The sequence below is a fragment of the Drosophila ficusphila genome, unplaced genomic scaffold, assembly GCF_018152265.1.
Source record: "Drosophila ficusphila isolate 14025-0441.05 unplaced genomic scaffold, ASM1815226v1 contig_470, whole genome shotgun sequence".
In the NCBI taxonomy this organism is placed as follows: Eukaryota; Metazoa; Arthropoda; class Insecta; order Diptera; family Drosophilidae; genus Drosophila; species Drosophila ficusphila.
In genome coordinates, this window is record NW_025064389.1 from 3533180 (window position 1) to 3559898 (window position 26719).

Here is a 26719-nt window from a genome sequence, read left to right on the forward strand (position 1 = left end):
TCCAAATCCGCAAAAATTCGTTTGGAAGTCGAATAGGTGTTCCATAAACCATTTCGGCCGCGGAGGACTTGATGTCCTCCTTGAAACAGGTGCGAAGTCCAAGCATCACGGTTGGGAGTAACTGCGGCCACGCAGTACCACTGTTGCACATTAAAGATGACTTGAAGGATCTGTGCCACCTCTCTATGAGTCCATTTGACTGAGGATGGTAGGCCGTTGTGTGTATGTGTTTGCTTCCAACCAGATTGGCGAGATGTTTGAAAACTGCCGATTCAAATTGTGTTCCTTGGTCTGTCGTTATCGTTTTCGGTGAGCCAAATCTGGATATCCAGTGAGTCCAAAACGCTGTAGCAATAGTTTCTGCAGTAATATTTGAAAGGGGTACAGCTTCTGGCCACCGAGTAAACCTGTCAATCATCGTCAGACAGTATCGATAGTTTTGTTGCAGTGGCATGACTACAATGTCAAGATGGACGTGATCAAATCTTCCGTTTGGTACTTCAATCTTCTCCGGCGATAGGTGGTTGTGCTTATGGATTTTTGAACGCTGGCATGGTAAACAAACTCTGCACCATTCGAGGACATCTTTGTTCATTGAGGGCCATACGAACTTCTGGCGCACCTGGCGCACTGTTGATCGACCACTGGGATGAGATAAACTGTGAATGGATGAAAATACAGTATTTCGCAAAGACTTAGGTATATAAGGACGAACGCTTCCTGTCGATATATCGCAGTAGAGTGAGATGTTGTCATCAAATCGAATCTTTTGAAGTTTTAATGACGTAGCTCCGTGTAAAAGACGTGCCAGCTCAGGATCTGATGCTTGATCCTCTTCGATTTGGGATAATTTTATGGCTGTCGGCATTGTTATGGAGCATAATCTCGAGAAAGCATCTGCGACTGCATTCTCAGATCCTTTAACATGTAAAATCGTAGTGCTGAATTGGGAAATATAAGCCAAATGTCGAAGCTGTCTCGGCGATGCTTTCTCTGGTCGCTGTTGTAATGCGTATACGAGCGGCTTGTGATCGGTTTTGATTACAAAACTTCGTCCTTCAACAAGGTGTTTGAAATACCTAATGGATTCGAATATGGCGAGCAGTTCCCGGTCGTAAGTCGAGTAGTTTTTTTCTGTGGAGTTCAGCTTCTTAGAGAAAAATCCAAGGGGTCGCCAATTTCCGTCTGTGCGCTGTTCTAAAACTGCTCCGATTGCAAAATCGGAAGCATCGCAAACCAGCTGGAGTTCAGATTTTGGTGTGGGAAAAGACAAAAGCGCAGCGTCTGCTACACTTCGTTTGCAAGCCTCAAATGCTGTATTGAGTTCTGGTGTCCACTCAATTTTGCGTTGATCATTCTTCTTTACATTTTTTAGCAACTCAGTGAGCGGTGCTTGTATGTGTGATGATCGAGCCAAACATCTGCGATAGTAATTTATGACGCCCAAGAAACGACCCAGCTGGCTTATAGTTTCAGGGCGTGAATAATTTAAAATGGCATCTATGCGTTCGGTGGGTGGCTTAATTCCAAACTCGTTGATCGTGTAGCTGAGGAAATTTACTTGCGATTGTGCGAACTGACATTTGCTCACGTTGATACTTAAACCATGCTTCTGTAAAACTTCCAATACAGCTCGAGGATGTTCTTCGTGTTCAGCCAGGGATTGCGATGTTATAAGTATGTCGTCGATATAACAATAAACAAAGTCCATGCCGCGGAAGATGTTGTCCATAAAACGTTGAAATGTTTGAGTCGCGTTTTTCAGTCCAAACGGCATGTACTGAAACTCGATCAGTCCAAACGGGGTGCACACCGCTGTTTTTTGAATATCGCTTGCTGCCATGGGAATTTGGTAATAGGCTTTGACCAAATCGAGTGTTGAGAAAATCTTCTTTCCTTGCAGTTGCTCCGTAAAGTCGTGTATATGGGCTATTGGATAGCGATCAGGGATTGTAATTGAATTCAACTTCTGATAATCTCCGCATGCCCGCCAGCCACCGTCTTTTTTGGTCACCATGTGTAGTGGGCTGGACCAAGGACTTTTTGACGGCCGGCATATACCTTGTTCAATCAAGAAGTTTATTTCTTTTTTGGCAGTGGCAAGTTTTTCACCGGATAGGCGTCGTGATCTATCAGCAACTGGTATACCATTTGTTTCTATATAATGACAGACGTCGTGTTGCGTGGATTTGTTGATAGAAGGTCTTGTCACGTTGACAAATTCGCTTAACAGCTTTTGAAAATTCGAAACACTCTGCACTGTGGAAACTGATATGTGTTTCGCTTGTGCTAGACATGCGGGTGTTGAAAGACCAGTAAGCGAGTCGATTAATCTTTGATTTTTAAGATCGATGAGCAATTGAAAGTTGCTCAAGAAGTCTGCCCCAATAACACTGTGCGACAAAATTTAACGAAATGTTTGTTTGAGTTACTTTTTTGATTGTTTTCGGTTAAGGGGCATATGTTATGCACAAAAATATTTATGCCACCTTCTAAGTGATAGGATTTCTTTTTTTATGATAAATTTTATGAAATTATTATTATGAAAATATTTAACTCAAAATATTATTTTTTTTTTACTTCCAATAAACTATTATTTTTTTTAAAAGTGAAATTTTTTCTGATTTTTTTTGGTTTTTTCAGAGGTATCCTCGCGTAACAAGTTCCATACGTAGTCGCCCAGAGTATAGACTGGGAGAAAAAAATTTTAAAGCATTGTTATAAAAGCCTAACGGTATATTTGCTTAATATATTTTAATTAATAGATATTGAACTTGCATAAAACGCTTATAACGGTGAAAAAATATTTTCCCAATATGGTATTATAAGGCTGTGAAATATGCAAAAACACGCGTTTTTGGGACCTTTGAGTGTGCGTAGAAGCTGATTGGCTATTGATATTAACAAATCCAAAAACTTGTATTCTTATTTTGACTAGTAGAAGTGAAAAATAAGAAAAAATCAACTCAAACATTTTTTTGTCGCACAGTGTAATAGCTGTGTGAACATCGGCGATAATGAAAGGCCAGGTAAAGTTTCGGCGGAGACCCAAGTTCAGCTGTGTGACGTACTTTCCATAAGTATGAATGACGGTCTGGTTCGCAGCGTACAGTTCCAAATCGTTTAGAGTGGTTTTTTGTCTAACCAGCGTTCGGGGTATGACGGAAACTACAGATCTTGAGTCGATCAGAAAACGGATGTGAGATGAGCGATCGGTGATGTGTAGACGCTGTTCCTGTGGAGCAGCTCGTTGAATTGTGGGTTCGCTGGTTAAGTACTTGCTGCCGTCGACCAGCGTGTTGGACGACAGCTCCTCTAGTTTAACGACGAGGAGCGGGAGCAAGGGGGGCGGCGTTTGTGGGCGTTTTCTCCGAATCGCTCGTGGTAGTAACATAGCTTCTCTTGGGACTCGGAGGACTGGTAATTAGCATTTCCCGTTTGCGGTCGGTTACGCGATGGGCTGCGGGAGCGTCCTTGGAATTGGAGACGCTTGACATCCTTTTGCAAAACATCAAACTTTTGTGAAAGCGAACGCAGCTGCTTGTTGACTTTTTTCCAAGGATCTTCGGTAGAAGCTGCGCAAATGGATGAATCAGCAGCAGTCGAAGTGTTCGTGCTGATGGCGAAAGTAGCATTGTGGTTCACTGCTTCGAGCATTTTGTCTGCGATTTTGGCCAGCTTATCCAGATCGGTCTCTTCCCAGACGGTGAGGGTAGGGCGAATTGATGCCGGCATCTCTGCCTGGAAAAGTGTGAGGATAATGTTCTCGCTGCCCGGATTCGGAGCTAGTCGTCGCATGTTGGCCAAGATTTCGGATGGTTTCAGACCAGATGTATCCCCACCTTGTAGCAGTCGGCGTAGTTTCGACTCTGGGGATTCAGAATACTTTTGTAATAAGCGATTCTTTATTGTTACATACTTGTTTTCGTCAGGTGGTCGAATGACTAAGTCTTCCACAGCCAAAACCACATCCTCCTCCAGGTGAAGAGTAACAAGATCGAACTTGTCGGTGTCGTCCACGATGTGGTGTAGTCGGAATGAGCGCTCCACTTGCGCAAACCATAGCTGAGGGTTGCTATGTGCAAATTTTGGCAAGTGAATTGTCGTACGTGTTCGTGTGTGAGTAGTCTCATCTCGGTTACCAGGGACACTTGTCCGAAGTGCCTCAAGTTGCTGTTGCAGATCTCGGATTTGTGCAGTTAAATCAGGATTGGAATCCGGCATGATGAATGATGATGAATCGGCTGGATCGCTTTGTTCGTCGAAATAAAGGCGTCTTCCTTTTATATTTCTTAAATCGTATTGGCGTCTTTTCATTAAATGCGCAATTTCTGATTGCAAAAGTGCATGTGTGTGTGTTGCGAATTTCACGAAATAAAGTTAATTTCGCTCGTTGAGCAGGGTTTTAATATTTTAACTTGTCGGGGTCACCACTATGGCGATATATATTTGCCATTAACGTTTATTGATAATAAGAATACATTTGATTAAGGTATTTAGTAAAGCTTGCTTCGCTGTATCGCTTCTTGAAACTCAACTGAAGAACTCTCGTCGTTGCCAGATCTCCCGCCAGTTTGGCAGGCTCTAGTTGGCGCTGCAACCATATGAGGTCGCCACAGGGGGTTGCCACCTGGCGCCATCTAGGAGTGACGAAAAGTTCTATTCTTGGGTCCATAGTAACGTGGACGAGGGGGTGTGCGGTTCCGGGGAGCCGAAATTTGTTACTAATGTTAAGTGGGCGATAGAGCATAGAAGTGGTGGAGATTTGGAAAAAGAAACCATTTCTTTTTCTCGGGGAGCCTGGGACTCGAACCCAGCGCTCGAACCCAGCGCTCTATCTATACCACAACAACCGTCCAAATCTAATCATACCAACTTCTCAATTACCAAACGACTAAGACCATCAGGCAGTGAGCAAACCGTCTTGATTCCTTCCAGATGGCGTTTTCTTACTGCTATTGAATTTCGGATTAAATTTTATCAAAATCGGATAACTCCATCATATAGCTGCCATAGGAGAGATCAAAAAATATATATATAAAAAATGGAAAAAAATTATAATGTCGTTGTTTTTAATGCCACGAGCATGATTTTTGGAAACTCAAGTTTTTCAAATACTCTTAAATCGAGAAAAAAATTTCATAAGAATCGGAGTACTATATCATATAGCTGCCATAGGAAAGATCGAAAATCTATATAGAAATAACGGAAATAAAATTATTACCTCGTTGTTTTTCATCAGACAATCATGATTTTTGGAATATAGAGTTTTCCAATGAGTCTTGAGTTACAAATTAAATTTCATCAAAATCGGACGACTATATCATATAGCTGTCATATGAACAATATGGAAACCGTCATAGATTCGATGCTGTTTAGCCTTTTTGTATTTTCTTAGACATATTTAATGACTGCAAGGGTATATAAGCTTCGGCTTGCCGAAGCTAGCTTCCTTTCTTGTTTTTTTTTGTGGTATGGAGTATGCATTTTCTATAAATGTTGTGTCCAGAGCTCACAAATAACAGTCGACCGTTTCTCGTTGTCTGCTAATAACAGTATTCTCCTAACCCTTTACGAAAAGTCTCAGAGAACGACCGATTTATGAGTTCGTAAATGGGTTCGGTTGCGCTCAGACCGAAACCGATTTTTTCTATTCGGTTTTGTTCTGGTTGCTCCAGGACCGTTTTGTCGTTTTCAGTGAAGCAAAAGGTCGGCAAGCAAATCGTTAAACATCGGTTTTGCGGACGAAATATATTAATCGTCTTCGTGAATTGAACGTGTGTGTGTAAATGCCAAGACCGTTTGCTTTGAGTTTTTCGGTCAATCGGTCTATTGGTGACTCTCATTGTGCGATCGTTTCTCGATCTGCTCCTTACACACTGCTCATTGAAAGACCGAAATGCAAAAAACTCAACGAAAAGTGCTCAACAGAAAACACAAATTATGACAGCAAGGGGCTCTTGCTCAGAGCGAGAGCGAGACAGTATGAACTTTTTCGGTTGTGCTCGCACCCAGAGCACTAGATGAAAAACGGTCAACTGTTATTTGCGAGCTCTGGTTGTGTCAAATGATTTTTTTGAGGAATTGATTGTATGTTTATGAATTGGTTGGTTCCGAAACAATTTCGTAGGTTGTTGGACATCTGCCATGTATAAGTGGTTGCGTGTTTTGACTAAATCAAGGTTGGAATGGTTGAGAATACTGTGGGTAATTTCCTTGATATTGGTTTTGGTTATTTAGATTAATTTTGTGTGATTCTTAATTTTCTGGACATTTATTCAGTTTAAAATTAACAAAATCTTTATATATTCCAATTATTTTGTGCAATAGCAATTAACGAACTTACTTATGTGTTTGTAAATAGTGAAAAATTGTATTGGTAATTTTCTAATCAGTACTTTAGTGGAATCTTTTATTGCCTAAATATTAGATTGTTTGCTAATGACATACCGGTTTCTTTATTGATTTTTGACGACGATTTTAACATAGTTAGCATTGTCCAATTTAAGTACTATATGTACCGTTGTCTTCGATGATTTTCTGCCATTTTGATGGTATCTTGTATATGCCTCTCCTAAAGAAGTCCTTGTCCCTACTGGCAAAAAACTCGGCGATTCGATTTTCACAATTCTCCCTTGAACTCAAATTTTGTCCATCGCAAAAATTTTGCATGGCCAAAAACAGATGGTAATCGCTTGAGGCAATGTCCGCACTATAAGGTGGATCACCATGACTGGCCGCTTCTTTCATTCAAGTGCAATCTTCAATCGCTCCAGTTGTTCACAGTAGAGGTCAGAATTGATGGTTTGGCCATAGGGCAACACTTCATAATGGATAATTCCTCTGATATCCCACCAATTAGCAACACCTTCTGAGCCGTCAGGCTTTGCTTTGCCACCGTTTGAGACGACTCACTGTGCTTCGACCAGGGTCTTTTACGCTTTATGTTGTCATATGTGATCCACTTTTCATCACCAGTGACTAACCGATCCAGAAATGAGTCGAGTTTATTACGGTGCAACAAAGATTCGCAGATTGATACACGGTCGAAAAGGTTTTTTTGGGATAACTCATGAGGCACCCATACATCGAGCTTTTTTGTTAAATTTTTCGACTTTAAATGGCTATGGACGGTTTCCGTGCTTAGTTGCAGCTCCTCTGCGATAGTCACATGACGATCTCGATCCATTACTTCCATGATTTTATCCGTATCAACGGTCACTGGTCTTCCGGAAGGCTTGGGTCTTTCGGTATCAAAATTGCCACTGTTCGGCGGTTTAAATCGAAAGTTTGTTATCTCCTAAGACAGCAATCTTTGTCTACGAGATTCCACAGCAGTTTTTCCCTGTGCGAAATAAAATTTCAAAATTGCCCGAATTCCTGCGTTTGTGAACTCCATTCAATCGATTTTTTAACGTGGAAGCTCATGTAAACAAACTATATGTAATTTTAAGGGTGATACCAATACCAATAACGATAAACAGCATTGCCAGATACGATTATATTTGACTTCACAAGCGAAGCGCGAAATTTGAATGTAAAAACCGGTATGTCATTACCGAACAACCTAATATAATTAACAAAATCTATTTGAAAATTTTCCAAATGCAGTTTACGTCGTTGAAAAAAAACCTAAAACTTCGGTGACTAAATAAATTACTTGTCTGGCGAAACAAAACGAAAATATACATGCGCTCAAACTGATTCACTTTCAACGATTGTATTATCTCCTTCACAACCATACTTAAGCCTTACTAATAGAATTATTCAACTTAACTCTAACTAATAAAAACTGGCTTCAGACAATAGTCATCTTTCCGTTTCTTCGCAGAATGCTCTAAGATTTCTTTGTAAGGTGTATTTTTGAAGTTCTTCAGTAGTTAAAAGTTAGATGGTTGGCGTTACAGTTCTGTAATTAGTCTCGATCTAAGGCTTCGGCCGCATCGCATTGAGCGATGAGCGACTGAGCGACGTTCTCTCGAGCGACGTAAAATATTAAAGTTTATGAGAATGCATTGGAGTGGCCACGCAGCCGTTGAGCGACGAGCGATGTTCTTGAGCGTCGGGCGACGTCGCTCAGCGCTAGAATTGGTTTTAATTTTTAGTGCATCGCTGAGCGACGAAATGCAAACATGCAAAAAAATGCGCGGAAACTTTAATTTCGGCTGTTCAAAGCCGAACCGTTTTATGGAACGACACTCATAAAGTGTATAAAAATAAAAATACATAAAAGTATATAAATAAAGTAAAAATAAAATCAATCGATTAATGGGATGAACGCCAAACTTACGCCTTTGTATTCTTTTTAATTGCCTATATTTACTATAACGGCTTTCAAACAGATTTCGTAGAACCTCTCTAGAATAAGGCATTTTTAAAATGTTTACAACTAATCATCTCGAGTGATGTCGCTCAGTGCGTGGCCACCTCCCTCAAAGCGATCGCTCATTAAGGGGAGGTTCTTTTGTTTTTTTCCGAAAATTAAGCAAACTTTGAGAATTGATTGCGGGAAAATGAAAAGACATACGAACTTATGCTTTTGAACTTTTGATTCGTTGTTTATTGACGATTAAAAAAAATATTCAATATTCAGGAAATTCAAAATGGCGGCTTCAAAATGGCGGATCTCGTAGAGCTCTATTTTTCTGCTTTGTCGAGTGTAGGGCCGCTGGTAGTGAACCGAAATTATAAATCTAAATTATTTATTTAAATTTATGGAATTTCCTATGCCTTATACCTAAAAACAATCAATTTTGGTAAAAATAAACCAATTTCATGGACGTTTAAAAAAATTGACTTTTTTTTTTTATTTTGATCTCGTTTAAAAATTATAAACAATTTTTTATGCTAATTTTAGGTATAAGGCATACAAAAAAGTATATACTTTCAAACATTTTTTGAATGAAGGAAATCGGATCAATAGAACGACCCCTGTGCGCGACAAGAGGTTTGAAAACATGGTTCCGAGAAAAACGCGTTTAAAGTTTTTAGAGCGTACCACAGCGCGCTTGACATGGGTATGTTTGACACGCTCTAGCTCAAGAAATACGCGTCGTATCGAAATATCCCTTGGAACGTATATTCTACACATATGTAACTTTCATTTTATAAAAAAAAAAAAATCAATTTTTTTCAAAAAAACAAAAGAACCTCCCCCTTAACGTCGCTCGGTCGCTCATCGCTCAATGCGTGGCCGAAGCCTTACGCGTTACGTGTCCGATCGCGTTACATGTCCGTCCAAGTTTCTTTCGATGTCTCCAAGCAGAAATCTCTGTTTTTGCACACCATTAGAGTGAAATTTACAAAGTCCACTCTGCTGATGATGTATTTTAGCTGCCGATGAGCTTCAGCAAGGTTTTTGTCATTTAGCACCACAAGTTGAGGGGAGGCGCTGGTTGGCTTTGTCATTTTAATTGCCAAATAACTTTTTTTGTTGTAAGTTTTTTGTTTGTTTAATTTTCTTACAGTTGTATATGTTGTTTAAGCTTATAAATTTTTTTTCCCCACTTTTTTCGCTTTTGTTGGACAGGCGAATAGGAATTATAATCCAAGTCAAAGACTTCTGACGTTCTCACCTTGTGGGGGAAAGAAAGTCGTTTTTTTAGGCTTATCGTGTAGATACAGTAGAATCCGGTTATAGCAACTTTCAAGGGACCGACGAGTTTTCATCGTTATACCCGGAAGACGCACTATGCAAAAGGAGCAAAACATTTTGTTTGTTTATTTTATAGTTGTTTTTAAAATAAATCAAATTAATTTTTTAATTTAAACAAAAATTCAATAAATATTTTTTTTCAAAATACTGAAAACTGAATGAGCCTATTATTGCACATTTTGCACTTACCGAATTTACGCATTCAGTTTTACTCGGAAAAAAGCAGAAAAAAACTAGGAATATAACGGAACATCTCATGGAATAGGCTATAAGGCAGGGGTGCTCAACGCCTATGCACCGAGTGCACTTTTGTTTTTGTAGAGCTCTGTGCTTATGGGTAGTGCACCCATAAGCACCGTGCATATGGGCTTCGATTTGCATGCGAAACAAAAACAATTTTGCTTGTTTCTTCATTACATCTCTGTCCGTCGTCACGCTTATCTGATCGCAATGTATTTTGTTTTTGTTTTTTCCTCGAGCACATGCACTGAAACTTATCTTTCTGTCTGCGTTGGCTTTTGATTTATTTCGGGGTTGACCATCGTAAGTGTTATGTTAAATTTTTTGGCGGATCAAAATGAGTGATGAATTAGAGAGCAGTTTTTTTTAGCATAAACTTTAAATGCGAAGTACAATGCTTAATATGCTTCGTAGTTCTGGAGGTAAACACCAAATACATTCTCTATAGGCATTTTTCTCTCAGTGCACAGCTGCACCCCAACACAAACGCGCCGCTACATATGTACACGTTTTCTTGTGGATGTGTTAGTAAACGCACTGCCATAAGACGATCTTGAGCACCCCTGCTATAAGGTCTGCACACTCAGTGTGACGTTGTCAATGCACTTCGACTTTCTCTCTCTCTCGCAGCAGCGTAGTGACAGTGTAAGATCCTTCGTGTCGCTGCTAGGCACACAAGAAAGGGTGCCGATCAATAATAAATACATACATTTCTAACAGCGTGTTTTGGTGCTAAAATTTGGCACTGTTGCACTGTATTTCTTTTTGGGCACCACGCAATATCCAGTTGAATTTTTTAAATTTTTTGTTTGTCGCTAAAAGCAGAAACCAACTAGCGAAGATCTCACTTAGAGATCTCAAAATCCCAAAGATTGGCGATGTTTGTCGAACGCATGCTGAAAACTATTTCAGACGCCTTGGCTCTCATCCTAACTCCCTGGCTAACTAGGAGACCAACAAGAAGAAGACTCAAAAGATACCACCCACATGACCTTCCATTAAGATATATTTAATACCCTCGAAGACTGATCTAATTGAATTACACATGAATAGAATTAATTTATAATCTTGTACCATCCCTTTGTTAACCCCTATATTTACATACAACCTGCTCAAGCTGCCACATAGGTAGCAGTATACCCGTTAAATAATAAATATACACTTTTTACTTTTTACTGAAAAAAGGGATATCTTTAATTTTTTTGCGGCAAAATGAGTAATTTTATTTAATTAATTTTATTGTTCACATTTTCAAGAGTATTAGAAAAAAAATTATTAAAAAAACGTTTTGAAATAAGCCTGTGGATGTTAATCTTCCGAAGCGCCTAAAGAAAAAGTTGTTTTGCGGTGAACATCATAACTCGTTAACGGATTATCTTAAAAAAAAGTGATATGCGCTGTAAACATAATGAATTTCTCGAGGTAATCAGGAAGAGCTTTTTTTTTAAATTTATTTTTTGTCTATTTTTGGGAGCACTTGAAAGTGAGAAGTGCGATTTTAGCTCAAAAAATCGCTGTTAATTTATTTTTCAAAAATAGAAAAAATTAAAAATTAAAAAAAAACTCTTCCTGATTACCTGCGTATTTATGTTGCGAATTTTTGTTAAAAATTTTTAAAGGATTGGTTCAGTAGATTTTGAGTTCCAATGTTCCCCGACTTTCAAAATAACGTCTTCGGCAAAATCGATTCAAAGTGTTTTTTGTACGTAAAAATACGTCCAAATACGGTCGTTTAAAACGCTGTAACTCCGTTAGTTTGACTTTAATTGATTTAAAATTTTTATACAATGTTCGCGACATATTATTCTTTAAAAAAAAAAATAAAAAATGCAGAAAAAATTGTAAAACCTTGTATTATTATAAAACTGTTACGTATTTTTTTAAGATACTCAAAATAAAGTTTTACAAAGTCCATACATACAAGCATAGCTTTTAGCCCTACAAAATCTTGTTTCTTTCATATAAACAATAATAACACAAATAAATATACTTATACACTTTTACAAATTATTTACATTTCAATTTGCTGCACATCAGAGCAAGGAAGCAGGAATACGTACACTTGTAGCCCTTGATGATCAAGGAGGTGAGTCCACTACTAACAGAACAATATATCACATTTTTTTTCATACAAGTTCATTTTCACAAAGTATATACTAAACAATATTTGTCATCTCATACAAGAAAATTATTTTCTGCGAGTTCCAGCTGTAGAATTCTGGTTTTTGGTGGATTATAATCTTCAGGATTAAAATAGAAACTCTTGGTGTCAGATGTTTCAAAAACGTTATTAAGATTGTTAAACTGTCTTTCTAAACTTAACTTACTTACTTACAAGTCAAACCTGGAAATACAACATTATTGCATGAAAAATTCGCTTCATTTATTCCATGAATTTAGTCACGTGAGATTCTTGAAATTCGCTGCAGTTCCAAAAGTGCCTTGCCGCCGATGAATTGTACGACGACCCATTGGTGACAGCGGGGTACGCGCCTTTTTATATGGGATGTCCGCTTAGGGATGTATGCTCTCTCGATGACACTTTTTTCATGTCATCGAACTATTCAGCGGTGGCTTATACGAATTTTGTACGGAAAAAATTATGTAAGTCATTGATGTTTTCGTTGGTGACATGAAGGAGATGTTTTTATCAATGGATTTTGCGAGGATACCCTTTGTGACATCATCAATTTATTTCTAAAAATGCCATCCCCAAATACATACGAAAAACAATAAATATATATTTTTTCTTTTTTATTTTATTAAAATATTTTATTTATGTATAAACATAAATTTTTTTTTATTACACATTGTTTCTTTTAGTTGTTAGTTCTGATATACATAGTTGATTAAATATGTGTATGTATATCATATATATACATAACTGCCAAAGAGATAAGCTGATAAATAATATGAAATTCAAAAGTTTTTGTTTACGTTTTATGTGTGGTTACAACTGAAAGTAGCTACTGAGGAATATTCGCAGGGCAGCGGTTGTTTTGCGTCCGACTATGGTAAACAAAAATTATTTTATCATTTCATATTATATGTTACTTTTTTAATAAAAAGAAAACTTACCTTTTAAACGAAGATATCGGACGTATGGCTGAATCTTTAAAAGATTTAAATATGTTTGTAGTTAAAAACATACTATTTTTATAGTCTCATTCCCTGCTGCTAGTTGCATAAATTAAGTAAATTCCAGAGTTTGCAAATAACAGTTGACCGTTTTTCATGTAGTGCTTTCGGTGCGAGCACAACCGAAAAAGTTCATACTGTCTCGCTCTCGCTCTGAGCAAGAGACCCTTGCTGTCATCATTTGTGTTTTCTGTTGAGCGCTTTTCGTTGAGCTCTTTGTATTTCGGTCTTTCAATGAGCTGTGCGTAAGGAGCAGATCGAGAAACGCTCGCACAATGAGAGTCTCCAAAAGACCGATTGACCGAAAAACTCAATGCAAAAGGTCTTCGCATTTACACACACACGTTCAATTCACGAAGACGATTAATACCCTGCAGTTCTGGCTGTCACCTGGTGTCTCGTGGCATTCAAGCAATCAATGTGTAGGAAAGGAAAAGGGATATTCTTAAGTTTCCCTTTCTTTCTCACTCTTATAATACGATTTCTTTGCTTGCACCCGACAGCGGCCCGACTCCAAATTTGTCTTCTATTCTTTCGTTTTTCTAATTGCACTGTTGTCATTCTCCGTTAGAAACAAAACCGATGGAAAATACGGCTGAGGGGCGCTCGACTTATGTATACTCTTTTGATGTTAAAGTTCTTCAAATATTTAATATAATATATAATATATTATATATATTCAACATTATACATATAAATTATTAAACCAAGATAACCATAACACAACATTGATTGCAAATATAGATATAATATAACTCGCGTGTCATTTATGGTCGGTTATACCCAAAAAAGAAGGGTATACTAAAACTAAAGAAAATAATTGGAGGAAAAGGGTGAAAAATGAAATTGACCAGCGTCATTCTTTTGCCGTAGTGAGTTGACGATTGGTTGTGAATTTACCAGAGCTCGCAAATAACAGTCGACCGTTTCTCGTTGTCTGCTAATAACAGTCTTCTCCTGACCATGGTACAATTATATAAGGTAGTCCCGTCGGCTGCAAAATCGTTCGGGTTCTTTCCCCCTATCGACCCGAACCCATAGGAAAACACTCTCTCGCTCTAATTGTAGTGTCGATAGGGGGAAGAAAAAGCCGACGGGACTACCTTATATAGTTGTACCATGCTCCTGACTCTTTACGAAAAGTCTCAGAGAACGACCGATTTATGGGTTCGGTTGCGCTCAGACCGAAACCATTTTTTTCTATTCGGTTTTTTTTAGCTAACCCCGACGAACTCCGTTTCGCCACCAGATGGCAACGTACTCTTTTAGCATTCACTGTACTACGACCTTTGTTCCAACAACGTCGTCTTCCAAACATGACTTTATAATGTCTGTACAAAATTTACTCAGTTTTAGACTTATGTATAATTACCTACTGAGTTTGTAATGTATAAGCGAAAAAAGAAAATTATTAAAACATTAAAAACCTCAAAAATAATAAATATTTTTTTAACATATTGTAAATCTAAACCATCCTCAAACCCCCTAGGATACACACAGAAAATTTCATCAAAATCGGTCCAGCCGTTTAGGAGGAGTTCAATGACTAACACACGTACAGAAGATTTCCCGACACACGGGTCGAAATGTTACATAAAACGAAGCCATTACCAAAACCCCAAAAAACTTGACTTCACTTCAATACAGCAAAGTCACAAAAATTGAGTTAAAAAGTTATGTTAGCGTGTGTTTGTCAGTGTGATGAGGTAGTAACTCACTTTATCTGCGATTTTTGGTATGTCGAACAGGATTTAAGAGGATGAAAAATATATGTTGGCCGATTCTCAGACCTACGCTCACAAAATTTCATGAGAATCGGTATAGCCATGGTACAATTATACAAGGTAGTCCACTCGGCTTGCCGAAGTCGTTCGGGTTTGGTCCCTTATTTTCCTTGTGCGTGCCTGCTTGTATGTAGCCGTTTCACTCACACTTACTTGTCAAAGCTAAAAATAGGGGACTATGGATTTTGCCGAGTGGACTACCTTGTATAATTGTATTATGGGTATAGCCGTTTCGGAAGAGTATGGGAACAAAAACTGTGACACGAAAATTTTATATATATAGAGATTATGTTTAAATTTGAAGAGCTTTAACATCAAAAGAGTACTTATGTATCGAGGCCCCCCTCAGACGTGTTTTTACCGAAACCCAAACTTTTGTTTCTAACGGAGAATGACAACAATGCAATAAAAAAAAAGAAAGAATAGAAACAAATTCGGAGTCGGGCCGCATTCGGTTGCAAACAACGAAAACGTATTATAAGAGTGAGAAAGAGAGGGAAACTTAGGAATATTCCTTTTCCTTTCTTACAGACACGATTGCTTGAATGAAACGATTCACCAGCCAGAACTGCTGGGCGGATTTCTCATGCATGTTCATTCATTCTTCGAGTTAAAACAAACAATTTAAAATGGTGGAAACACGCTATCCCAGTTGTAAGCTTGGGAACGTATTAAAAAAAAAAAAATGCTAACGTGATTGCTTTTCCATAAAATGTAATGTATGAAGAGAATAGAAACTGTATGGAACCTATATAGATTTTATTTAAAAGAACACCCGAAACCCATCGGTTCGCCGAAATAAATTTATTAGACCCTAATTTTGGTGACCAAGACCACAGATCATTTAGGCTTAGCAAAATGCGCTTATTAAGCGGGCTTTATGTTGTATGTAGCCGCTGCAGAGTTCCCTGGAAGAGCGGTTGTGCCTGAGCTCACCAGTGACTCTTCTCGGATTAGGGAATGTAAGGCTGGATCGGTCTAGCGAGATCCGAAACGAAAACGCATTGTTTTCACTACATTTTTGAATAAATTTGAAATTTTAAAACTAAAAAAATGCTTGACCATTTGGAAGACAACATTCGCCGCTATGTTGCCGATATTTGACCACAAATGTTGTTGCTCCTAGGAACCCTTACCAAAAGCTTAAAGCTTAAAGGTTTTCGCATTTCTCCGAACACTTTTACCGCCGTCTATCTGAACAAAATTTGATGAGCCGTTGCTGTTTCGGTGGACATAGGAGGTGTGCTCAAAAAGTATCGCGAATTTTGAATTTTCGCGGGTTACCTCGTATCGAATTTCGATTTATTTGTGGCGTTATGTTGGTACTCATGTCTCTCACTTATGCCGACAAGCTCGGCCATTTTAAATGTTTACTTAATTGTTGGCAGCTCCTTTGCTTACACGTGTTTTGGCTCGTCTTCGATATTTACCTATTCAAAAAAATGGATTAAAGAAACTGTATCAAATTTTGTGTGAAAAACGAAATGAAGTACGTGGATGCATTCCGAATGTTGACTGTGGCATACGGAGAAGCTACCTTGGACCGAAGCAACGCTTATCGGTGGTACAAAATGTTCTTAGAAGGCCGAGAAGATGTGAACGACGAAGAGCGTGCCGGACGCCCGAGCACTTCAACAACAGACGAAAAAATTAATGAAGTGGAGAAAATGGTATTGGCCAATCGTCGAATCACCGTTAGAGAAGTTCCTGAGGACCTAAACATAACGATTGGCTCATGCCATTCGATTTTTATCAATGATTTGGGCATGAGTCGGGTCGCCGCGAAATTCGGACCAAAATTGCTCAATTGCGACCAAAAACAGCATCGCATGAACATTGGTAATGAGATGTTAAACTCTGTCCGAGACGACCCAAATTTGCTCCAGAGGGTCATAACTGGTGACGAATTATGGGTTTATGGTTACGACGTGGAAACCAAAGCCCAATCATCTCAATGGAAGCTGCCTCACGAACCAAGATCGAAAAAAGCGCGCCAAGTTCGGTCGAATGTGAAAGTTTTGCTGACAGTTTTCTTCGATTGCGGAAGCACAAAAATTGGCTTTTGCACCACGATAACGCCCCTGCTCACACATCGTTGCTTGTGCGCGACTTTTTGGCCAAAAACAACACATTAATGATGCCGCAGGCACCGTATTCTCCAGATTTGGCCCTCTGTGACTTTTTCTTGTTTCCTAAACTGAAGAGGCCCATGAAAGGACGACGTTACGCTACGCTTGACGAGATAAAGACGGCATCGAAGGAGGAGCTGAACAAGATAAAAAAAATGATTTTTTGAAGTGCTTCGAAGATTGGAAAAACCGTTGGCACAAGTGAATAATATCTCATGGGGATTACTTTGAAGGCGACAAAATAGATATTCAAGAATAAATAAATAATTTTTGAAAAAACACAAAATTCGCGATACTTTTTCAAAACACCTCGTATTCTGTACCAATTCCAAATGAACGGCCTTTATTGCCTTTTCCTTTATACAAGGGTCCATAGAATCGTGCCCAAATAGTTCGAAAGCATTGATTCCCGTCACTCGGTTAGCGCGAAAGCAAGAAATACATTTGCTTATAGCAGCTTATACAGTTTTTTTGCTGCCAATGGGCCAATATTGTAAACGAATCTTGGACAGAAGGGAACATGGCCCAGCATGTAAATTGGGCTCGTCAAACTCCATTATTAAATCACAAGTAATGTGGTTTCTTGTTAGTATGATTGGATGCTTGGCTTCGAAACATACCGCTGAGCTAGCTAGGTGGCTACCAACTTGAATAAATTTACAGTCAAATAATAATAATTTGATGGAGCTTGAGTTTTTGATGGATGGTACTCATTTTGAATATGAACTTGCTGCATTGATCGTCGTCTTATCTAAAGGGTAAACTTGAAGACATAGCCGAAACCACGGCTCATTTTTCAAAAGAGTTTGTGAACTTTAGCAACACTAGTCACAGGAACCAGAACATTTTTCACTAACTCTGGCAAAAAGTTCACAGCTGAACATGGGAATATATTCTTAATCTGTTAGAAAATCAGGACCATTTCCCCAAAAGTAAGACTCAAGAATGCAATTACGACATGCTCCCCGAGATATTGTATCAGCTGAATTGAGAGCATTGGGAACGTAGCGCCAATCCATGCTGTTGATGGAGACTCGAAGTCGAGCTGTACCTGCATTTGAGACATTGCGACGGCTGAGTCTGAGCAGCAGTACAACGGGCAAGAAAATGGTTTAACCTGAGTTAAGTTGTGAAAGCAGCAAAGCACCACAAAGTTCCCTCAAAATGTTGTGCATAGAAGATAAGTGCTCTTTCAATGAGCCATGGAAACTTCATAAGCATTCTCACTGGCATCTCCTAATTCATGAGTTCCATATTTGTAGTCATTTAGGATTTCTAACCGAGAAAAAATTATTATATATAAAAACGCGATATATCGGAAAGGACAGACCTTCTGTTTGGTTTGTTGACTCAGAAATTAACGAAAATATAAACAGAAGGCAATTACAAACGGGATCCCAGGAGAGACCAAATGTTTTCGGTATGTCACTATTATTAAGAACAAGAATTTGTCGAAGTACTTCCGGGTGGTTGGAACTTCGCTTGCGTAGTTGGAAATGGCCTTTCGTCAAAATGTTGTATGTTGTATCTGATGTATTGAATTCTTGACTTTTTCTGTGCAAGACCCTCCTCTGATAAGACCACCCACATAAAAACAGAACAGAGAGAAATAAGGCAGGCTTTGAGCCGTATGCCCGGGTGTCAAGCTTATAAAAATTAGTAGGCTGTGACGGGGAGTTGCGCCACAGTATAAATTGCAAAAACCTATCTGATTTAGAAATCCGAAAACATCTGAATATTTTACAAATGTCTCCAGTTAAGGCCTCTAAAAAGTTCGAGTATTGTTTGCTTTTCCTATATTGTACGCCCTGCCATTAAAATTTTACTGGGAGTGCGGCCTGATTCCCTTGACAGCAAATCCATCAAAAAATACTCTAAGCTCAGTACTTGTGATCTCCACTTCCAGAACGCAATGGTGAAGCAGAAACACTTGCAATGATTAACCAAATTGTATGTAACGACATATGCTTTAATTGTAAATTCTCCTTGATAAAATCCGAGTCTTGTAGTTTAAGTTGCAGATGCCGCTTAAGCTTTCGTTTAAGATAAAAGAAACCTATAGTGTGCTTGTTGGTAAGAATCGTCGTTTATTTGAGAGATAAACAAATCAGTTGGGGGGTGGACCAGCAAGAAAAGATCTGGCCTCCGAACCAAAAGACCTGGGTTCAAATCCCAGGCTACCCCACGAAAAAGAAACGGCTCTTTTTCCAAAGAGCTCCATCAATTCTATGCTCAATTCTACCTCGCACTAAACAATAATAACACAAATTCGGCTCCCCGGACACGTTACTATGGACACGACAATAAAACTTTGACCACTCCTGGATGGCGTTATGTGGCAGCCCCACCAGTCAGATAAAGTGCTTCTGGTTAATCACCAGTTCGACCGAAAAAACCAAAGATTACTGAATCCACTACAAGTTGTATAATCTCTATACTCCCAGTTGGAGTGATAAAGGAAAATTTGAACAAACGTTGGTAGGCGACAAAAATGTTCAGAAAAATATCTCTGACTCTTAACCTCCCTCTTCCCTCGTAGTCTTGGACGCAGTGTCCGGAACGCTTTTCTCCTTCCATAATAAAATCTGTTCTTTCCCTATCAGTCTGCGTAGCCTGCATGGTGATTAAGGCTGAGTGATTTAATTGGGTTCAAGTTGCCCAGTCCACAAACTGAAGCGGCAGACTTTGTGGACTTCCTTTAAAGCTGCAGTTAATGAAAACTCCGACAGTGATCGCATGATATGAAATCAAAGAAAGATATAGAACGGAAATAAAAACAAAACGGGAAGCAGCAGCAGCTGCAAAGGAAGCACAGATAAAATTTAAGAAAGAGTGGTGTTCTGTTTAATGTTTCGGATCCTGCTTGTTTTTCCCCTTGTCCAACCTAAGTACACTAACATCCTATTTTGGAGAGCTTGATTATTAAACACACTTTAATTAGCTCAAATAAAAAGAACCTTTAAATACCACCTTATTCATAAAGCAGTGATGCGGCAGATAATAATTTTTTTAAGTTTTGATGTGTACAGGATGTACAAGATTTGCCATAGTAAGCTTCCTAACGCTTTGGCCACGCTTTGAGCGATGAGCGACTGAGCGACGCTCTCTCGAGCGACGTTAATGAGCGATCGCTTTGAGTGAGGTGGCTACGCACTGAGCGACATCACTCGAGTTGATTAGTTGTAAAAACGCCTTATTCTAGAGGGGAAAATATAGGAAATTAAAAAAGAATACAAAGGCGTAGGTTTGGCGGTCATCCCTTAAAGTTACAAATAACTCCTACTTTATTCCATTGCTTATCAGTAGTATTTTTATTTATGTACTCTTTATGAGTGTAGTTCAATAAAACTGTTCGGCTTTGAAAAGCCGAAATTAAAGTTTCCGCGCATATTTTTTGCAACCCTCAGCGATGCACTAAAAATAAAAACCAATTCTAGCGCTGAGCGACGTCGCTCTGACGCTCAAGAACTTCGCTCCTCGCTCAGCGGCTGCGTGGTCACTCCAATGCATTCTCATAAGCTTTAATATTTTACGTCGCTCGAGAGATCGTCGCTCTGTCGCTCATCGCTCAATGCCTGGCCGAAGCCTAAAGGAACTCCAGCTTCAACGTTGTGCTCCTCACTTGTAAAGTTTTTACATCTTACAGTAAATAGCCTGTTTGTACTTAGCTGGAAACTGTATGGCTTTCGGGTGTATAAGATGTAACTCGTCTTTTTCGAAATCAATTTGGACGGAAGGTACATCTGTTGCATACATCTGAGTTCGACGAAATTGAGGCCAAACGATTTCGTTGATGTAGCTTATAGCGCCATTTACTAATCCCTTCGAAACGTCAAAATTGGACCGTAGCATAACTTTTGCCCCGACAAATATTTCCAGTTCTGCTGGTAAACCTCCAGTTTTGTTGATATCAGCTGGTATTATAGTAGCTATATCCACATTGTCTGCATTTCGTGTGGAGTATACTAGCTGATCCTGCGCTTTTATTTTGTAAATGCGAGCACCAATATTTCTGTACAAATTCAATACAGCAGAGTTGTGGTCGTTAACTTGTTGATTTGTGGGGAATACCCTTCACGCTTTGTCTATTGCAAACTCATCACTTGTGTCTTGCAGAAGTCTTCCCATTAAAATACTAAAATGTTGGTTTGTTAGCTCACCGACTCTGAAAGCATTCAAAATATCAATAAAAGCCTGGTCACCTTGCTGACGCATATTTTCAGTTAATTCACACAGCGTGAATAAACGCCAGAGATGTGTAGCTGTTTTGAGATGTTCTGGCTGTTTGAAAACAGGGTTTATTGATCGTTTTAGAGGAGGCAGTTGTAAAAGATCACCGAAAAGTAATACGTTTAATCCTCCAAAAAAACTCATTTTCACATTTCTTAATTTGCCTTAATCGAGCGTCCATCATGCATAACATTTGATAAGACACCATGGAAATCTCGTCGACAATCAAAAATTCTGTCTGATGCAATTGTTACCTCATTATTTGCAAGTAGTTTCCGGACAGTGGTGACATACCTGTTATGCGACCGTTTTTCTGTACAGGCAATTTTAAAGTACTGTGTATCGTAGCTCCATTTATTAATCTAGCTGCAATTCCTGTTAGTGAGCAGACTTTAACCGCATCCTTTGCGTAGCACCTAATAATTTGGTCTCGTAATAACTTTAATAGAAAAGTCTTGCCCACACCAGCTCCTCCTGTAAAGAATATTTTTAAACGTTCTTCATCACCTGTCATTTGATTTTGTATGAACTGGGTAACTAATCTAAAAATTTGTTTTTGTCCTGCATTCATTGACTGCTTAGTCTGTAAGAACTGGTTTTCATTTATTGGCAAATAAGGAACTTCTTTCGGCCTCATTGCGATACGGCATATACTGGATTAGTAAACTGTAATAATATGACTCTGGATCAGAAGATGCTACGAAGTTAGGTACCCGTACTACAGCTGGCGTGTTTCTAATAGTCATTTTGGTGTTGTCTGTTAAAGTTATAAGACGCCTTCTTGTTGTTTGCTCATGTGGTGCATAAGCATCGGTATCGATGCTCTCTTCATTTAAATCTCGCCGTTTTGTGTAGTGTGGCTCAAATAACATCGCAAATTCTATGAGACACATATTGTTAAAATCATAGTTGGGGTGCTCTACTGGTCGTTTTTCATATCGTTCGAAAATATTGGCACAATATCCTGCTGCTTGACCGGCTTCATTAAACTTCAACACTTTATACCTTTGTTCCGCTTTACGAGTATTGACAAAAATTGTTTTTCTCGAGCTGTCACGCATACTCAAATGGCATAGCCTGAATATGCATTCGTAGGCTGAAACTTGACGTTCTCTTAATATGCGCATTCTTTTAAGAACGCAAATGTGACCACCGTTGTAGATGAATTCGTTAGATTCAATAACATGTGTCTCTAAGCATTCCGAGCGTGGAAAGTTGAAACAACAAACAGAATTATTTTTCGTGCAGGTACTAGTGTGTCGATGTATTTGACAATTTTTAACTAATTTATATAGTTCTGAAGTTTCTGGAGGAATGGCAGTACTCCAGACTGAATCAATGCGAGCTATTCCTTCAGGTGTCGCAACAGACGTGTGATCTACGATCCAAATAACCATATGCAAATGAGGACGACTTCCTCTGTTCTGAAACTCGATTCGCCACAAATGATCTTTAACTTTACCGTTAAATATTTCAGTATCAGTTTTAAGAAACTGCATTAACGCATTAACACGTACTAAAAAATGTCTACTCACAACAACTGGATACTTCTCGATGAGTCTCTGAGTTTCCTGAATTTCTATGTCATCTGGGTCAATGTGCTGTTTACCATCACTAACAAGGAGGCCTCTTTTCATATCCTTCCAGTGAAGATCATTGCAGCTCAATGTAACAAAATAAGTGGAAGGTCCTAAACATCTGATTTGTGCTATAAGATCACTAAGAGCACTACGCCAATAAGCTGCTGAACCTCTTAGATTTTTTAAATATATTTGCAGGTCTTCCACTTGATTGCCGTTTCCACCTTCAAATTTTCTAGCACAAGCTGCAATGGTTGATTTAACTCGATAGTACTTAAACATTGATAGAGCATAGAATAGGTAATCGTTGCGCTGAAATCTAACATCAGAACCTAATAAACGAAATTGATAGTAATCCAAAGGACTTATATTTACGGGCCGTTGTTCTTTTAAACCATTTTTACCATACGGGAAAAGCTGATAACATGCGAACTCTTCTGCTTTTAACTCATAAACTTCATTCACAATATAATTATTCGTCTTTCTTCTGATTTCGTTTACATTTTCAAATACCTCTAGCTCATCTTCAACATCAGATTGGACGCAATTAATAGGCAACATTACAGATGTTTGTATAGGTATAGTTTCAGATCTCAGATTCGAAAGCGGTTGTTGTACTTGTACATCTTGATGAGTGATGGCATCTTCCTGTTGCTGTACTTGAACACCCTGACGAGTGATAATTTCCCTCAAATGTCTTCTACGCGTGTAAGGGTGTACGCGATATTACGTGATCCGAGGCATCTTTTACAGATGCGGCACAGTTCTTTCAAGTTGTCGCATTCTATTACACAGGCTTTGCCATTTGCTGATGTTGGTTTTCCTTTTGGGCCACATGAATGGGAGTCAGCAAAATAGAATTTGTCTCCACCGCGAAACACGCTAACAGATTTATTTGACGCTGTCAATACTCCTGAAGAATGACTATCAAATAATCTATTTAATGCTGTATGTAATGTAATGCCGATATTATTGGTATTTACAGAACCTTGGAGACTCCCGAATAAAAGAGTGTCTTCATCATATTCTATTGAAAATCGGCATTCATACATTTGTGAACTTTGCCTGACGATATGAAAGTTTCGTATCTCTAAATATCCTGTTTCATCCAGTTCAGTAGGATCAAGCTGGGTACGAATCCAGCAATATAAGGAGTCACCCGTTAACATATTAGCATTTAGAATATTGCCGTCCCATTGATTTGGGCTTATGATTGCAGCTTGGAAACTGTTCGCCAACGACATAGCACTACGTTGTACACCAGCATATCGCGAAGTAAAGACGTTGGCACCTTGATGCCATGAAGCTCGAATAATTCTTGCAACATTATTAATTGGAATGAATGCATTTCGAATTTAATTTTCATTCCTTTCGGACGCTTCATCTTCAGACAATTCGGGCACACTAAGTCATACTAACTCCTGGTCACTAATTTGGGCATTGTCGTCAATACGTACATCTTTGTAAAGCGGGTTATTTCTGATTAACCATATTAAAGCACTATAGACTTTTTCGCGACATATTGTGAATTATCTGGTGATGTTCAAATTTAATGAATGAGTAAATGAATTTACTTATTACAAGGCGACCGTGACAGAGAGCTAAGAACGCTCACAGTATTAAAAAACAAAAAATAAAAAAGATAGAAAAAATAATTGTAAAACATTGTAAATGTTAGCAATTTAACAGTGATAGAAAAACAAAAGTAAAAAGAGCACAATGCATCCCTTAAAAAAAAAAAAGATGTGGAATAATTAAACGAAACAAATTAATAAGTTGCAAATAAAAATACCTGTGCAAAGACCGGCACCGCCTGAGCCCAGAGGCCCAGGACATCAATGGGAATCAACAAGTGCGAGAGACAGGCCGTCCCTTGTGCCGACAATGGAAAAGAAAACAACAACATGTGTGGGAGGCATGGCAAAGCCCCCTACACCTACGAGGGAATGGAAGTGTGATAGGCAGGCCGCCGACTGCATCAACGATGGAAATAGGACGAGTGCGGGAGGCAATCCCCTGCAGCATCGCTGGAAAACGCCCACTCACAAAAAAAAGATCTCGCTCTCTTCAAGTGAACGGTCGTTTTTTTTTTTTTTTTATCTATACAAACCAGCGGTAGTTCGGTATATACACTTGTTTTCACCGTTCGCTTCGCGAGTGAATTTTGTGCGTTTTATAAAATATATATATATAATCATAAACTTTAACGATCTGATTTTTGTCTTTTTGACTACTTTCTTTTGTGCTTCGTCCGTCAACCGTAGTGTTGTTGTTGGGAGTGCATGCATATTAACTGACCCGCTCTCCCGCTTTTCTCTTTAGTACTAACATACTCGAAAGTTCTAAGCGTGCAATTTATACGCTCTTGCGGTACATTTGAGTTGCTCGCTTACGAATTTCTCTCAGCACAGTGGTCCGTAATATAATAAACATGGACTCCTACATTGTCTGCTTTAAAAAAACCTGCCTTCAGGTAATTAAGCCTGAGCAGGCAAAACTCACTTGTTGGATTTGTGACAAGATGGTACACACTAAGTGCGCTGGATTCACAGGGCGGACAAGTGATGACATTAGTAAAGGCCTTGGTTTGCAGTTCTGCCTTGAAGCATGTCGCGAAGTTGCAAACGAGATGAAGTCGTTCATGAGCCGAACTAATGGTGGCCTAAAGGGACTGATTGCTAGTTTTGGCACAGCTAGGGATAGTTTTGCCAGGGCCAGTGATCTACTCTTAGCGCTGGACTCGCAGTTTAATAGCCTTAAGCTATTAGATGAGTCCCCGAAGCGCAAAAAGGCTGCTGGTGGTAGGCCTGAGGGAATCGTCCTGCAACTTCAAAGCGACCAGCAGAACTCCTCTGCGGATGAGCAGTCGACTTTAGAAACCCCTCAAATGTTGCTAAGATCGGCAGCTAAAAAAGATTCGGACCCCGATCAATAAATAGTGGAGTGCATGAGACCAATGCCTATAAAAAGTTCCGATTTGTCTGAAGGTGGTTCTCAAACTGTAATTCCACCTAACCAGCCAAATCTACCCCCTCTTGTGTTTCTGAAACCGGACTACCGACCCAAATTGTCACCGCAGGCCCACAGCCTGCAGTAGCAAAACCCCTCACAGTGGTTCCACAAATGAGACAAATATTTGTTTCTCGGAGGCCCCTGATCTCACATCGTTTGATGTCTCGTCTTACATTAAAGACAAAATTAATGCCGATAAAGTGAAGGTGGAAAAATTCAACTTTTCATACGCTAGGAACATTTCATCTTTCAAGATAAGTGTTCCTGACGAACTTTTAAGACCATATGCTCGAGCGACTTTTGGCCGGCAAAAATGGTGGTTAAGGAGTTCGTAGCGAAAATAAAAAAAGGCCCTACGGGAATTAAACTCCCCGGCCGGGACAAACAAACTGCGCCGTCCTTAGCCCCTTCCCCAAAAAACTAACCACTAACCTCCTAATAAGCTATCAGAATACAATAGGCTTGCGTAGCAAGCTAACTAAATTGTATTCTGATAGCTTTTCTTTGCATCCCATATTATTGTGTTTACAGAAACGAAGTTAAAGTCGCAGATCCTTAACTCCGAAGTTTTATGCGAGTTTGCATTTATGCAAATGCCCGAGTTCCCATTAATTTTAATGAAAAGCAAAAAACGGCAGATGTGCGAAAGCGCAACCTGGAAAGGCTATGACTAACTAAATATTATAACAATACTACTTTTGATTTTTAGTTTGTTTTGAGGATTGATTTAAGACGCGAATAAAATTGAATTTTGAATAATCATTTATGGACATTGTTGGGTCAGTGAGCTTTTCACTAATGCTAACATTTGGTGGTGCCCAAATAAAATAAATCCGCACAAATTTTCAATTCATTTTGCACTTGATTATTTAACTGGCACCAAGGCCTTAATTTACAAAGTGAATGTTTATGAAGAGTTGGTTGGGCAGGCAGATCGAGTTGTCTGTGCCT

The 26719-nt window shown here is 39.0% G+C and overlaps 1 protein-coding gene and 1 long non-coding RNA gene across 3 annotated transcripts in view; both read left to right on the top strand.

Annotated features, from left to right (window-relative positions):
• Nucleotides 1–26719, top strand: part of LOC108086994 (synaptosomal-associated protein 25) — a 194143-nt gene that overhangs the window by 51067 nt on the left and 116357 nt on the right. Inside the window, exon 4 of one of the 2 annotated variants that reach the window (XM_043208553.1) lies at nt 11933–11981. The exons of the other annotated variant lie outside the window; for it this stretch is intronic. Within the exon in view, the coding sequence (XP_043064488.1) occupies nt 11933–11981 (49 nt within the window). The remainder of the gene's footprint in view (nt 1–11932; nt 11982–26719) is intronic. 2 annotated transcript variants of the gene reach the window in all.
• LOC108086992 lies at nt 18613–19911 on the top strand. The gene is made up of 3 exons (XR_001771157.1): nt 18613–18896; nt 18956–19424; nt 19486–19911. It is a non-coding gene; the product is annotated as an uncharacterized LOC108086992 (long non-coding RNA).